The following is a 17,594-nucleotide window of genomic DNA, read 5'->3' on the forward strand; positions in this document are numbered from 1 at the left end:
TTTGCTATATGTAGCATGCAGGCTGTCATTCTAACTAGCAAAGTTTTCATGTAATTGATATAAATTTCGATTTATGCTCGAATCTTACAAAAACAGAAGTTTAACAACATGACCTAGATTTAACGTGTTACTGGACTTCTAATTGAAAAAAAAAATACTAAAGGTTAATCAAACAGTTCGGGGTAATGAACTGTAAGTAAGGAGCGACCCCGCTCAATAGTTAAAAAAAAGTCTGGAAGAATAGGAAGATAAGTCTGCAAACCAAGATTAGAATATTAGAAGCTACAGTGATGACAGTGGTCAAATATGGCTCTGAAGCATGGACGCTCCGAAAAGCAGATGAAGATTTGCTAGATGTTTTTCAGAGAAATTGCTTAAGGATTATTCTGGGTACCTGGCTCACAGACCGTATTTCAAACAATAGGCTATACGAAAAATGTAGTTCAATACCGCTCTCTAGGGCTATAATGAAAGAAAGGTTGAGGTGGCTAGGGCACGTTGTGCGGATGAAGGATGACAGATTACCGAAGATTGTTCTTTTCGGCCAACCATCTAGGGCTAAACGGAAAGCAGGTCGTCCCCGTCTGGGGTGGGACGACGTAATAAAGAAAGATTTAAAGGAAATGGGAACTTCGTGGACGGGTGTAAAAAGGGAGGCTTTGAATAGATTGGGGTGGAGGAGGAGCGTGCGTAGCTGTGTTGGCCTCAGGCGGCTTGGTGCTGCGATGAGTTTTTAGTAGTAGTAGTAATAAATATATAAAAAGAATTGACTTTTTATAGGATTTCAAATATATAATTTTCATCAAGTTGAATCTTACCTATCAAAGGTTACGACCTTAAAAAAATGTCCCAGATTTTCGAAAAAAGGGAGAAACACACCCTTTAAAAGTCAAGTGATCTTAATGAAAATCATACCATCAATTTCAGCGTATCAGAGAACCCTATTGCGTCGGTTTCAAGCTCCTTTCAGCAAAAATGTGGAATTTTGTATTGTTTTGCCAGAAGAAAGATTACAGATGCGTGTTTATTTGTTTTATTTTTTCTTGTATTTTGTTTTCCCCAGTGGTGATTGTATCGACCCATTGGTCATAGAATATCGGGAGAGGGCTCATTCGAACGGAAATTAAAAGTTCTAGTACTCTTTTTTTTTTGTTTATTTTTTTGTCTTTTTCTTTTTTTCTTTGTTTTTTTTCTTCTTCTTGTCCTTCTGTTTAATTTTAGTCCTAGAATTTAATGTTATGTAGGTCTCCCACTATCACAGGCCAAAGAGCCTTCGCGAGGGTCTAAAGTTTTGTAATTTACTTTCCGTTTTTTTTAATAAATTGATTGATTGATTGGTTGAAGTAATATAGGGATTCTCCTAACCTATATCGACTACTCGAATACATTTTAATGCATATTTTAATACATTTTAGTGCGTATTTTAATGTATTTTTAATATATTTTAATACATATTTTAATGCATTGTTCTTAATGCTCTATTATATTTTGATGGATGTTCGTTAAATATTGTTTGAAAGTCGTGAATACTTATGAATAGGTCAAAGTTACATAATATTAATCTCGTCTAATACATAGTTTTTCGTTATGTTATTCACGTTTAGGCCTACACCAAACTTTCAGGACTTCTTAAACACTAATAGTATTTTTTTTCTCATTAAATTTTTACTTTCCCATCGATGCTGATGTTATGTGTTTCAAACAATTTCCTGGGACACAATAAGCGGTTATATTGTTTATTTATAGATAAGAAGGATGTCAAATTAAACATTTTCTCTTTATTTTTTTAAAGGGAGCGTCGATTATTTCTTGAGGAATGGCTACGGAACATAAACTTCACGTTCCTGCATTTGTTCTAATAGAGAGAACAAAGGCAACTTTATTGGGTATATTATTGCCTTTGAAACTTAAACATTTTTTCTCTTTTTGTTTTGTTCATAAAGAACTCTCTATTAAATATCAACACAGTTATCAAATGGGAGGTTCGGTTTTTTGTATGGGGCTGCCAGAAGGTGTTTCTGGTTTGCTAATCTTGCTCTGGACTATCACGGTAAGCTCAGGATTATCACATATTTCAAATACATTCTGCTGTGTAGCTATAGTCTCCTGTTGTAAGTTGGCTACTTTACGGCCAGTGAATAAATATGCATGATTTTCTTGCTCTCTTTTGCTTATACAGCTAAATACCATTTTACTGAAGCTGAAAATTTGCTTAGTTAGAATGTAAGAACGTCAAAGTTCTGATGAAATCTCTAACTTTATGCTAATTTTACCCTATCCCCTCGTGAATGCTTCTCATAGAAAATGTCCAGATGTTTTACTAGTAAATTGTCAGTTTGAATATTTCCATCACAGTGTTGAGAGGAGGAGAGTAATCAGTCCTTACATTCAATCACACTAATTACCTTCATCAGCAATGTTTCAGCAAGGAATACTTATTAGAAGTCAGTCAATATTTAAAAACAAATTGATAATTTCCAAGACAAGCAGCATATCATCAAGCACTTAATGCTGCTCAGAATCTTACCATGAACAAAAATTTTAATTTCAATTAATTTTTTCAAGTTGAAAAAAAAAAAATGAAAAGCCCCCATTTATAATAAGACTTTTAGAAAATACAAGCTGTGGCTTGTCTTAATATTTCACTTTACTATTTATGACGTTGATCACATATACAATATATATATATATATATATATATATATATATATATATATATATATATATATATATATATATATATATATATATATATATATATATATATATATATATATATATATATATATATATATATATATATATATATATATATATATATATATATATATATATATATATATATATATATGTATTTCTCAATAATACCTGAGGAATCAATTATCGAGGGAGCCAATCGGTATATGCACCTAGTTGGGTTTCTTTAATGGGAAGTAGGGCTCCTCATTTGAACCTTAATCTGACTCCAATATACTAGGAGTAGAAACATAGGGTGTCTTAAATTTTCATTGCATATGTTATAATTATAACTCTTGTCTTTTTTACCCAGTTAAACTTAACCAGAGTAAATTACACCAAAGAAGTTGTAACAAAATGGTTCTTCATTGACACTCTTGAACATTGCACTAGACAGACAAACAATATAATCTCGAACATTCAGAACGAAATAAAAACTTCAGTAATAATAAGAAAGTTTTGCTTAAATACCCTATTTATTTCGGTAATCTTGCTTGGCAATTTTTGTATATTTTTGTTTTCAGTGTGGTGTGAATACCCATTGCCTCAATGGTATTGAGGCCTGTTTCTCGACCCAGAGTGTATGGTTCCACCCTGCTATAAGATTCAAAATTCTAAAAATTAGTTATCTTGTTACAAAAAAAGGATAGTGATAAGCAACCTTTTTGCGAATTAATTTCGCTTTAAAAGGGTAACAATAAACGATATCATATATGTTAGAAGAATCACCCAGCCCAAGCAGTGTCTTGTGAGTGTCTCTGGGTTCCTAGTCTTTCTCTAGGGGCCCTTTTGACAATTAGTCAGGTTGTGTGGCCTTTCAAAAGTTAGTGACGAACCTAAGATAGAAATAACTTCACAGGTAAAGTGTCTTGACAACCCGTCCAATTTCAAAAGCAGTGTGGATAATGAATCACCATACAGCTGTATTTGCTCTTCCTTCAGCTTTTTTAGAAAGTTTAGAAGAAAATTTCGAAAGCATAGAAATTATAACCATGAACTGGTAAGTTAGAAAGTAATAGCATTCACAAGCTTTATAAGGTCATAGCAATTGTCTTGTAATTTAGTCGCTTTCGGATTAATTCACATTAATTAGTTAAATTAGCCAAAGCATGTGCAAAATTTATTAATAGATTCTTCTATAGAAGCTAATATTTTTATTACGATCGTTGTTAAATTGTTGTCAAACTTCTCCTTTAGGGGATAAATTGTTTTAAAATCTTTACTATGTGCCGCTTTTTGGTCAGTTGGAGCAAATTCAACGTTTAAGCCGAATATCAAAGATTTTTGCTGACAGTTTCCTCGTATTACTCATCCTTAAAAAAAAAAAAAATGTTTCCCTAGTTTCTAAATAAGTCTGCGACTTCTTCCAGTAATTATTGTTGGATACCTCATATTATGTTCTATACCTAATCGAGATAGTAAATGCCTGGGTCACTTTCAAACATAAAGTGTTACAGCTATTCTGCCACTACTAAATTTAGTGCAACACCCGAACATTTACCCCGAACATTTATGAGATCTGTTCTCCATTGTTTGTGCATTATTATTGCGTTATTATGCCATCTAGCAAGAGAATCGTCGATTTGACACCCTATGCGCCATTAGTGACTTTGTGGATCTTTCTTACTTAGAAAGGGCACTAAATATACCTATTTCCTTTCGAATAAGTCCTTATACATCTCTCTATAATGTTTCAGTGTCCGGCTTGTGGCGACGAAAAAAGGCAAGAAGAACCAAAACGGAGACGGAAAAAAAGAGACACATCACTGCTTCCCATGCAAAAAAGTGATTTTTGCTTGTAGCACAAGATGGGAAACTGTACTTCACCATTTTGGTGTTTTCAGCTATGGAGATCCTAATGATGCAACATTAACATTTTGATCCAAAACTATCTTTGTGGGATTTCTAAGTTTCCCAACAAAATTTTATCATTAAGATTAGTCAAAATAATAGTTGTCAATCCTGAATCAGCTTCAAATGGCAATTCTTCCTAACTTGACAATTTTTTTCAAAACATCGTTATTTTAATTTTTGGTTACTTTGGTTCTTCACCTCTATATGACAAATCCTACAATGCACATAAGTCATGATGTAAAGCAAAGACTATGCTCTTCCTTCTGGGAAAACCTTGGCGATCCTGTCATGCCATTCAGAAGAAGTTTCTACCATATCAGGCACATCTTTACGACCTGCACTTATGATTCCATACCAAATCAACCAACTACTAACCTCAATTTCTACCTTAAACACAGCAATTATCTTCAAACGCAGAGAACTTATTTCTCTAATGTCCTTATCTGGTATACCATAAGAGGACAGGACTTTCAGCATAGCTTGTGTACCAGCAGAATCAAATGCCTGTTCATAAGGTATAATCTTTTGACTAATGAGGTCTTATGATTCAAGCAGTTTTAATTTCATTATTCTAAATATTAAAATAAGGTTCAAGCTACATCATCTTTATCTACATCATCTCTCAGTCTCAAAAATTTCATCGTGCTAAGTAATCTGCTTCCAACAAGAATAAAGATAATGGCTCTGTAATTACTATACTGACTGTTGTCAGGCTTCTTATAAGAGGGTTTAATTAGCGCTTTCTTAAAATCTAGTACCTTCCAGAGCCGTTGGCGCATAAGGCGTTGAATCGACGTTTCAGTTGCTGGGTCCTTTTTTACAGGAACAAGTAGCAAGCTTGTGACCCAACATTATTGCGGCAGGGATCAAACCCTAGGACCCATATTCTGATTCAAAGTTCAATGCTCTATTGTCTGAACTAACTATCTTAAATTCTATAGGTGTGTTATTCATTAAAAATTATTCTAATAACCGCACTAACCGCTCTTTAGTCTCGTCCTAATCTCTGCCTTGTTAAATAAGACTCCCTTCACTTTAAAACTGTCAAACTTTTAAAATTCTTTTCTTTATTATTTCCTACAACTTGATCATGGTTTAACATGCTCCCAGAATTTTCTGCCCATATCTCCTCAACACTTTTTGTATCACTTATTGAGACCCCATCCCTATTTTATATCGGAAATACCCACATTTGATTGTGTTGATTAGAGTGATCAATACTATGACTTAATGTGATGGCCTCGGGCTGCATCTTCCGGATTTCCACTAATTTTATCCCTAGACTTCATTACACATCCTCTTAATTCATTATTTAATGCATTCTCTGTTTCTGTTACTTTCCTCTTATTCTCCTATTATCTACGTATCACTCTGAAAACTCTTATGGAACACTCTTTTCACTTCGACGAAACTTAAAACGTTTCCGTTAGTATTCTTAGCTACTTTTCAAACTTTTTTCCCAAGGACTTTTTTTGCTATGTACTTTGCAAACTACTATTTTTAATTAGTACATCCCTCTTATAAATGATAAAATTCTGAACAGATCATCTGTTCTGTTCTTCGATAGTTTTTCTCATATGTTCATCTAATGTTCTTGCTACCTGGAAGATAATAAACATCCCCAAATTTCTGCTTTAAATTAACCCTTGATACAAGTAGATGGTGAAATTTACTTTTTCCAATAGTTTGGTGTGAATAACTGCAAGTAAGAAGTGACTCGGTCCAATAGTAACCGAAATTATAAAAAAAGAGATTTTTTATAACAGCAGATACATCAAAAGAGCTGGCTTTTTATGCTGATTCCAAATATAAAAATTTATTAAGTCTAATATTACTCATATAAAGCTAAAAACCTGAGAAAATTTTTCATGTTTTTAGAAAAAGGAGGGAAACACCCCCAAAAAGTCAAGAGACCTTAATGAAAATCACAGAATTAGATTCAGAATGTCAGAAAACCCTACCGTAGAGGTTTCATGCTCTTATCTACAAAAATGTGGAATTTTGTATTTCAGACGGTACGTGGTAACGAACTGTAAGTAAGGAGCGATCCGGCTCAATAGTCACCAAAATACTAAAAAACGGAATTTTGATACCAACAGATAAATATCAAAAGAATCGGCTTATTATGCTGATTTCAAATATATAACTTTCATCAAGTTTTAGTCTTAGCCATTAACGGCTACGAGCCTGAGAAAATTTGCCCGATTTTAAAAAAAGGGGGAATCTCCCCTAAGGTCATGGAATCTTATAGAAAATCACAAAATAATATTCAACGTATCAGAAACCCATACTGTAGAGGTTTCAAGCTCATATCTGCAAAAATGTGGAATTTTATATTTTTTGCCAGAAGAAAGATCACGGATGTGTGTTTATTTATTTTTTTTTTTTTTCCAGGGGTGATTGTATCGACCCAGTGGTCCTAGAATATCATGAGAGGGCCCATGGGAACGGAAATTAAAAGTTCTAGTGCCCCTTTTAAGTGACCAAAAAAACTGGAGGGGAACTAGGCCCCCTCCCCCGCTCCTTTTGCCTCCAAAATCGTCCGATCAAAATTTTGAGATAGTCATTTTGTTCACCAGAGTTGAAAGGTCCAATAGCTATGCCTTTGGTTATAACATGACCCCTCCCCCAGTCCCCGGGGAAAGGTCTTTGAGTTATAAAATTTGCCCATTGTCTACGCATAGCGTTTGTTATTGGGAAGCATACTTACCTTTTAAGGTGGCGGGGGACGCATTAGGAAATTTGCCATGGGGAGGGAAGATTCCAGGGGTTGAACTTGTCAGAGGAAATTATACACTGGGGGAATTTGCATGGATTTTTATGCAAAATTCTTTTTATATGTCTTGCTTTCTCTTTTCCGTCTCAGTTTTACGCGTGGAGTTGTTAAAGGTAATTGTCCTGGGTAAATTTTGTTCAGGATTGAATTGTCTAGGGGATATTTCCGTGGAGAGGGTATTTTTCCGTGGAGGTGGGGCCAGATTTCCTGGAATCTTTCAGAAATTAAATAAAAAAATTTTTCAACTGAATGTAAGGAGCAGCATTAAAACTTAAAACGACCAGAAATTAATACGTAGGCTATATGAAGGGGGTTGCCTCTTCCTCAACACCTCGCTCTCTACGCTAAAGTTTGAATTTTGTCCCAATTCTTTAAGAACGACTCCTAAAACACAAGGGTCGTTCAATTATAACAATATTGTATCTACATTTGACAAACACGTTTCACCAGTTTTGGACAGCCAAAACCTACTGAAAACATAGTAGAATTATAAGACACAGTAAACGGAGTCACAATAGATTGGAAGAATAGGGACTCATGAAAACCTATTGACGTAATTCTGCATCTTTATCTATCCTACCCGTTCCAAAAATTTAAAAGCACTACCTTTTGATTTTCACGAAAAAATTGACTTTGAGCCAAGAATTAACCTCTCTTAATATCGAATTTTGCAATAATCAGTTTTTTAAACAAATACTTCGCAGCTAAAAATTATTTATCACAGTGGGCATTCTATACCTTTCAATAATCAAAACCACTTCATAAGTTTAGATATGTGAAAATTGTTTTGATACGAAATAATTGATAATGTTCAGGGATCTGGCGCAAAATTTGATTGCCCTATTAAACTATTAAATTAAAAAAAACAAGTTTATTCAACTGAACGCAAGGATCAACATTAAAAATTAAAATGAACAGAAATTACTACGTAAATGAGGGGAGCTGCCCCGTCCTCAATACCTCGCTCTTTACGCTAAAGGTTTTAGTGCTTTTAAAAAAGCTTTTTATTGTTCTAATTAAACGAACCTTGTGTTTCCGGATTCGTTCTTAGAGAATTGAGACAAAATTCAAACTTTAGCGTAAAGAGCAAGGTTTTGAGGGGGACAGCCCCCTTCATATACGTAATAACCTCTGTTCGTTTTAAGTTTTAATATCGCTCCTTACTTTCAGTTTAAAAAACTTGTTTTTTTATTTAATTTTTGATCGTTTTTTAGTTAATGCAGCTTTTATTTTAGCTCACCGTCATTGAAAAAGTAAACAAAGTTTGCATAAAAATTTTGTTTTTCTTTTGTTAAATAGATGTCTCTAAATTTGGTTATGACGTAATTTACACATTAACTTACGTAACTAACTTCTATATTCGTATATTTTTCTTCTGGCAAAAAATACAAAGTTGCAGATTTTTGCAGATATGAGCTTAAAACCTAAGTAATGGGGTTTTCTGATACGCTGAATCTGACGGTGTGATTTTCATTAAAATTCTTTCACTTGTAGGGGATGTTTCCCCCCTCTTTAAAAAAACGGGTAAATTTTCTCAGGCTCCTAGCCTTTGATGAGTAATACTAAACTTAATAAAATCTATATATTTAGAATCAGCATTATAAACCCATTCATTTGATACATTTATTGACATCAAAATTGTTTTTTTTTATTACATAAAGAAAGAAAAACGAGCAAAAATTAGGTTTTTATAGGCCAAATTAAAATACTGAAAAAACAAAGCGAATATTTCGAGAGGACAAACGCCTCTCTTCTTCAGCGCAAAACGAAATGATATAACCAAGGAAAGTGCCAGTCATCTAATCAAACACGTGAACAACCCCTTAGGTCTCAAAGGTTGTCTGCAAGAAATGCATTAATTAAAATCCGAAATCAAATGACATAGTTCTCCAACTTATTTAATTTCTGGTTCGTCTTGTTTCTCGAGCGAAAAAATTGGTTCCTTTTTTCTATCAGTTGTTTTCTAGCATCCATCAATGGTAGTTGTTATTTTTTTGGAGTTTATGCAAGTCATGGATATTGGCAAATAACTCGTTTTTATGGTTATTAGGTATTTGGTTTAAATTATTTTAAATTTCACATTTTATTGAATTTTATTCATCTTTTAAGTTTTTGGTTTTTTTTTGGTCCTTTTCACATTGACTTTCCGCTTTTGTTTTTTTGTTGTTTTTTTCTTTGGCACTTTCCTTGGTTACATCATTTCGTTTCGCGCTGAAGAAGGGAGGCGTTTGTCCTCTCGAAATATTCGCTTTGTTTTTTCAGTATCTTCATTTGGTCTATAAATACCCAATTTTTGCTCGTTTTTCTTTCTTTATGTGATGTCAGGCCAATGTGGTTTAAGAAATTATCTTAGTTTTTTTATAGTTTTTTTTTATTACGTCTATGTGACTACGCATTTGATGGGGTTCCCCTTCTAGGCACTTCCACGCAAACTACGTTAAAAATATTAACACAATTTAATTAGAAATACCGTGAACCGAACAGGCCGTGGCATTCTACCATATAGGACGATTGAATGAACTAAAAAAAACTGTTGCAAAAAAATCGTGGTATGGCCTGTGGTGAGAACCCCCTCATATACGTTATAATTTCTGTTAGTTTTAAATTCTAATGTTGCTTCTTACTTTTAGTTGAAAAAACTTGTTTTTTTTTAATTTAATTTCTGATCGTTTTTTAAATAATGCTTGGAAATCCGGCGCGCCCTTCATAGAAATGTCCCTTACCCCAAAGAAACATCCTCCACGGAAATATTCTCCCGAGTAACCCCCTCCTCCAGCCCCCCTCCCCTCCAGAAAAAAATCCTTCCTGAAAATGTCTGTATACTTCCCAATAACTGATAAATAATTCTGGCAAGTCCGGCGCCCCCTTCATGGGCAATTTCCCTTCCCCCATGAAAAATTCCTTCATGGACAGATCCTCCAACATAACCCCCGACCATGCTGAACAAAATGGCTATCTCAAAATTTTGATCGGGTGACTTTGGGAAAAAATGAACGCGAGAGGGGGCATAGCGGCCCTCAATTTTTTTGGTCACTTAAAAAGGGAACTAGAACTTTTAATTTCCGTTTCAATGAGCCCTCCCATGATATTCTAGGTCAACTGGGTCGATAAGATCACCCTGAAAAAAAAAAATAAATAAACACGCATCCGTGATCTTTCTTCTGGCAAAAAATGCAAAATTCCATATCTTTGTAGATAGGAGCTTGAAACCTCTACAGTAGGGTTTTGTGAGACGCTGAATATGATTTTCATTAAGGTTATATAACTTTTAGGGGGTCTTTCCCCCTTTTTTCGAACATCAGCCAAATATTCTCAGGCGCCTAACTTTTGATGGGTAGCACTAAACCTGATGAAAGTTATATATTTGAAATCAGCATTGAAATCTGATTCTTGATTTTTCTGATTCTTGAGAAATCTGACCCGTTTTCTAGAGTTTCGGTTACCATTGAGCCGGGTCGCTCCTTACTTACAGTTCGTCACTACGAACTGTTTAATATGCTTTGGTCTGTATAATATTTTTCTGTATGATTTATAATCTTTATGTGATTAATTCTTGGACACTGACAGTTTTAAATTTCTTGTGTGATGTTCGAGGCAAAACGTCTTCTTCTTTAAACTAAAGTAAATGCTTTACATTGTAAAATTCCAAGCCATGATTCTTTTTGCCTTTTTGTTTTAGGGAAGGCTAGTTTCTATATTCACTTCCAATTTTTAATGCCTATTCTGTTTTGCTTATAGAAAGCTGAGAAAAAAAAATTGCAGAAAGCTGAGAGAAGTAAAATTGCATCAGAGCGATTTTTTACCAACTCCCAAAGTTGTTTTAATACATGAATGAAGCTTTCAGGGATCGATAAACTATCTACATTAGAGCCAGGAAGGAGTTTTCAAGCTATTCCATTATTTCTACTTTATTGACAATGCTTAAACATTTCTGGAAGAACAGGTCCAGTGGAGGACCCAGGGGTGAGGGCGAGCCTATTTCACCGCGGTTTCGATGTATTTAAAATTCTGTAATTTTTACAAGGATTTTGGTGAGTCTTTTGAGCAAAAAAAGTCCACAATCCCTAAATTTATTAAATACGGCTTCCAATTTAATCATCTTCGACTGTAATCCTTGGTTAGGTGGTTCCTGAATTTTAGCCAAAATTTTAGGCCACACTTGAATTTCTATTCAAAGCAAGGACCTGTTTTCATATAGTGTTTCTAACTCTTCAATTAGAAAAAGATCAGGGATCTGAGATTAAAAATACTTCCCAAGGCTCTAGTTTGATACTAACTCCTAGTAAATTATTTTCACCATTTCCAAAGAAATTCCAAGCTTATTAGAAGTTCGTGTCCTGAAAAAGAGACGATGTGGAGATGAATATTTAAAAATGCTGTTTCAGGCCCAAATTAGGGTAGTGGATCGATTTTTTAATCTTAGTCCATATAGTTGTACAATTTTCAAACATGGCAAAAATCCACGTTGCTATAATATACAAAGGCTACTAAATTTTATTTTACTTCGTAAGAAAAAGGAGATTTGTAAAAAGAAATGAAGGTATAAAACACTTTTAAACAAAGTTGCTGAATAAACGCCAAACAAAAGAGAAAAAAGAGAGGTTAGTGGAACCCTATCCATAAAAGAGCTAAATATCTCCGAAGGACCTGACCGTACAGCATTTTTTCAAACTTAAAACGACCGTATTCTTACGAGTCTGAAATCGACCGTATTCGTACGAGTGTTGTTCTGGCTAGATTGTGAGATTTTATGGGTAGGCCTATATGAGTGTATGGGTGCATATTTAGGGTGTTTTTTTACGGTGATTCTTTTCAAGTTGAGGGCTTGATTCAATTAAACTAAGTAAGCTACTATTCGGGTAGAATTTTTTCATCAAACAGTTCGGGGTAACGAACTGTAAGTAAGGAGCGACCCAGCTCAATAGTAACCGAAACTCTAAAAAAAACCGTAATTTTGATACCAATAGATACATCAATAGAATCAAATTTTTATGCTGATTTAAAATGTACAAGTTTCATTAAGTTTAATTTTACCCAGCAAAAGTTACGCGCCTGAGAAAATTTGCCTTATTTTCGAAAAAAGGGGAAAAAAGCCCCTAAAAGTCATAGAACTTTAATGTAACATAAAATCACACCATCAGATTCAGCGTATTAGAGAACCATTCTATAGAGGTTTAAAGCTCCTATCTGAAAAAATGTTGATTTTTTTTTTTTTTGCCAGAATAAAGTTCTCGGTTGCCTGTTTTTTTATTTTTTTATTTTTTTTTTTTTCCCAGGGGTTATCGTATAGATACCGGTTTTATATAATATCGTGTGTGGGCTCATCTGAACGGAAATTATAAGTTCTAGTCCCCTTTTTAAGTGACCAAGAAAATTGGAGGGCAACTTGGCCCCCTCCCACGCTCATTTTTTCCTGAAGTCACCCAATCAAAATTTTGAAATACCAATTTTGTTCAGCATTGTCGAAAATCTAATAAATAGGCTATGTCTTTAAGGATGACTTAGTCCCCCGCAGTTCCCGGGGGGGTAGAGCTGAAAGTTATGAACTTTGCCCATTGTTTACACATAGTATTGGTAAATGGGAAGTATACAGACGTTTCAGGAGGGTTTTTTTCTGGTAGGGGGGTAGGGGGAGGATCTTTCCATGGAGGATGTTTCCGTGGGTGAAGAGACATTTTTATGAAGGGGGTGCCGGATTTCCCAGCGTTATTTAAAAAACGATCAGAAACTAAATAAAAAAACAAGTTTTTTCAGCTAAAAGCAAAAATCAACATCGAAACATAAAGCGGACATAAATTGTCATGTATATGAGGGGGTTTCCCCCCTAGTCAATACCTCACCCTTTGCGCTAAAGTTTTGTTTAGTACTTTCAAAAGAGCTATCTATTCGAATTAACCGGCCTGTGTGATTTAAGGGTTTGTGAGTCGAACAAAATTTAAAGTTTTGGGTCAAGCGCGATGTGTTAGCTAGGAGTAAACTCCCTAAAATATGTAATAAATACATTCGAATATAGAAGTTTGTCACGAAAGTTAATTCATAAGTTACGTCACAATAAAATTTCGAGAAAACTATTTAGCCAAAACAATAAAATTAATATGCAAATTTCATTCTAATTATTCATGTACGGTGAGCCAAAATCAAAGCTGCATTAATTCAAAAACGTTCAGAAATTAAATAAGAAAAACAATTTTTTTTTAACTGAATGTAAGGAGTGACATTAAAACTTAAAACGAACAGAAATTATTTCGTATATGAAAGGGGCTGTCCCCTCCTCAACGCCTCGGTCTTTACGCTAAAGTTTGACTCTGTCACACAAGTTTATTTTTTAAAACAATAAAAAACTTTAGCTTAAAGAGCGAGGCGTTGAGGAGGGGACAGCCCCTTTCATATACGGAATAAATTTCTGTCTGTTTTAAGTTTTAATGTCGCTCCTTACTTTCAGTTAAAAAAACTTGTTTTTTTTTTATTTAATCAAATAGTTCGTGGTAACAACAGATGAATCAAAAGAATCAGATTTTACTGCTGATTTTAAATATATAAGTTTCATTAAGTTTAGTCCTATCCATCAAAAGTTACGCGCCTGAGAAAATTTGGCTGATTTTCAAAAAAAGGGGGAAAGACCCACTAAACTTTATAGAACTTTAATGAAAATCACACCATCATATTCAGCGTATCAGAGAACCTTACTGTAGAGGTTTCAAGCTCCTATCTACAAAAATGTGGAATTTTGCATTTTTTGCCAGAAGAAAGATCACGTCTGCGTGTTTATTTGTTTGTTTGTTGTTTTTTTTTTCAGGTGTGATCGTAACGATCCAGTGGTCCTAGAGTATCGTGGTTGGGCTCATTGGAACGGAAATTAAAAGTTCTAGTGCCATTTTGTTCAGCATGGTCGAAAATATGATAACTATGTATATTAGGATGACTTAATTCCCCGAAGTCTCCAGGGGGAGGGCCGAAAGTTATGAACTTTACCCAACGTTAACATTTGGTATTGGTTATTGGGAAGTATAAAGACGTTTTCAGGGGTAGTGAGGTAGGGGTAGTTGGTAGTGACGGGGAGGGGGTGGGTTGGGGTTATGTGGGAGGATATATCCATGAAGGGAGTTTCATGGGGGAAGGGACATTGCTATGAAGGGGGCGCCAGATTTCCAAGCATTCTTTAAAAAAGACCAGAAATTAAGTAAAAAAAAAAGTTTTTCAACTGAAAGTAAGGAGCAACATCACAACTTAAAACGAACAGAAAATATTACGTATATGATTGGGTTCAACCCCTAGTCAATACCTCGCTCTTTAAGCCAGAGATGTTTTAGTACTTTCATAAGAGCTATTTATTCTAATTAACGGCCTTTGTGATTAAGGGTCATTTTTAAAGAATTGGGACAAAATTCGAAATTTAGCTTAAAGAGCAAGGTGGGCGAAGAGCAAGTAGCTATTTTAATATTTGAATATAGAAGTTAGTTACGTCAGTTATTTCGTAAATTACGTATGTTTATTACTAATAAAAACGTTCGTAAATAAAATTAAACAAGTTTCGAGAAAGCCATTTAACCAAATAAAAGTAAAATTAATGTGAAAATTTTGTTATCATAATTCATGTACAGCGAGCCAAAATCAAAACCTATATTAATTCAAAAATTAAATAAAAAAACAAGTTTTTTTTAACTGAAAGTAAGGAACGACGTTAAAACTTAAAACGAACATAAATTATTCCGTATATAAAAGGGGCTGTCCCCTCCTCAACGCCTCGCTCCTTACGTTAAAGTTTGAATTTCTCACAACTCTATTTTTTTTTAAACAATAAACAAATTTAGTGCAAAGAGCGAGGCGTTGAGGAGGGGACAGCCCCTTTCATATACGGAATAATTTCTGTATTGGTATTTCTGTATAGTATTTGGTTTTGGTTTTCTGTATAGGTTTTGGTTTATTGGAAAGCCATTTAGCACAAGAAAAGTAAAATTAATATGCAAATTTTGTTTTACTTATTCAATGACGGTGAGCCAAAATAAAAGCTGCATTAACTAAAAAGCGATCAGAAATTAAATAAAAAACCAAGATTTTTTTAACTGAAAGTAAGGAGCGACTTTAAAACTTAAAACGAACAGAAATTATTCCGTATATGAAAGTGGCTGTACCCTCCTCAACGCCTCGCTCTTTACGCTAAAGTTTTTTATTGTTTAAAAAAATAAAGCTGTAAGACAGAGTCAAACTTTAGCGTAAAGAGCGAGGCGTTGAGGAGGGTACAGCCCCTTTCATAAACGGAATAATTTCTGTTCGTTTTAAGTTTTAATGTCGCTCATTACTTTCAATTAAAAAAACTTGTTTTTTTTATTTAATATACTGCAAGGAGAGGTAGTCATGCATGTAATGAACAAACCCACAAACAATATGATGGCATTACTGAAGACATCCATCGGAATATCAAAGAGTTTTGATTAGTTACTGTTTGGATGTACAAAATTTTTGATTAACTTGTTAACAATCAAACTAAAACTAAGATTAAATTATTTCGGTTTTGGGCAACGTGTGTGCCTGAGCTTTAGGGGTTGTATTGAAAGTAAAATAATTAGAACATATAAAGCACATGAAGATCAACCTCAATCTGCGCATGCCCGGCGATCTATTAGATTAAAAATACTAATGCTCTATTTCTCAAGTACTGATATTCTACGATTTTTACCCCTTTTTCCACTATTTGCGAAATAGTATTAAATAACGGTTCATGGAATAAAAATCATGGAATTTCATCCTTGAATTTACGGAACACCTGTAACGTCAATTCAGTGTATTTTGTACGTGACATATGGTTGGTGGACCGTTGTTCCGTATGTCCCGCATGTTCTACATTTCGGAAGACCAGAGCTTTAAGTAAATTGATTAGTATTAGCACAAATGCACTATTATCACATATTTGTCACAGACTCTTTGCTTAGCTCTTTAAAGGTAGCATGTCCAATATTATTAATCTGTTTTCTTACTAGATCTGTTTCAACTATTTGTAGTGCCATTCAGTTTGTTTAATTCACTAGTGTATAGATTAACTTACTAATTTCGAGGTTTTTTCCTTAGCATTTTTCACTTTAACTCCTTAGTAAAGATATGTGGTGCTAAAAATAATCGCTTCTTCTCTAGGGTACTTAAAACAATAATATCTTTGACGAAAATTTAATCTGGTCTCTTATATGTTTAGATTATCTAAAGAAAAAATAAGACAAATTCGGTATACATATTTGAAACTATAGCAATATATATGTTTTCTTTTATGGCTGTTGGCATTATCAGTAAAATGAAAGTACTTTTTATGGTTAAATTAAAACCCTTTTGTTTATTCTTAATGAATAACAAAAGGAGAAATACCATTGAAAATTGCTACCTGAAAATAAGAACGATACTATAACGTTTTATAATCAGAAAGTAGATAAAAATTATTTGTTTCCTACTGTTATACATTACTGTTAGATATTTCTACTGTTGAAGCTAAAAGCTAACAAAAGGTAGTTTAGTTGATGCCAATCGTTGCTTGGATCATCAACTGCGTGGTTGATTGTTAGAAAACTGGCAAATCCTTCCCATATGACGGTTGTGGCTCAGTGGGTGTAGCATCCATTTTCTGGCCTAAAGTTGCAGATCTCGTTATTGATGATGAGCCCATACTGGCACCTTTCTTGCGACAGGGTTAAAGGCAGGCTAGACCCTTTTACAATCAATGTCATCACAGGTTGGGAATTCGTTGCAAGAACTAGTTGAAAATTTGACAGTCCAGAACAATTTGTTGGAACCCATGGGTGCAATGATTTATTTCCTAGAGCGAGCCGAACCACTTGAGTTCACTGAGAAAAAAATCTTGTTGTAGTGAACACTTATTTTCAGCACGAATGCATTCACACTGTAGCATGGTGCTCTCATGACGAAAGAACAGTAGTATCTATACTATTGATTATAAATATACATGAAAATATACATTGAATTTCACTATTGATTATAAATATACAAGAAAATATACATTGAATTTCACTATTGATTATAAATATACAAGAAAATATACATTGAATTTCACTATTGATTATAAATATACAAGAAAATATACATTGATTTTCACATAATAGTAGTCTAACCTGTACATTGACTTACCAAGGTCATTGATATATAGGTCAATTACACATGAAATTACATAGAAATATGGAGTACAGTCTAACCGGTACATTAAGTTACCAGGGACAGTCAAACCTTA

General features: G+C 34.0%; 1 protein-coding gene across 1 annotated transcript in view; it reads left to right on the forward strand.

Moving 5' to 3' along the window:
* LOC148953974 (uncharacterized) overlaps positions 1-17,594 on the forward strand; it is a 259,497-nt gene that overhangs the window by 193,678 nt on the left and 48,225 nt on the right. Inside the window, exon 7 of the mRNA XM_089086057.1 lies at positions 3,596-3,736. Coding sequence (XP_088942183.1) covers positions 3,596-3,736 — 141 coding nt within the window. The remainder of the gene's footprint in view (positions 1-3,595; positions 3,737-17,594) is intronic.

This window comes from Artemia sp. Qi Xiang Cuo, chromosome 3 (assembly GCF_049724085.1).
Source record: "Artemia sp. Qi Xiang Cuo chromosome 3, ASM4972408v1, whole genome shotgun sequence".
NCBI lineage: Eukaryota > Metazoa > Arthropoda > Branchiopoda > Anostraca > Artemiidae > Artemia > Artemia sp. Qi Xiang Cuo.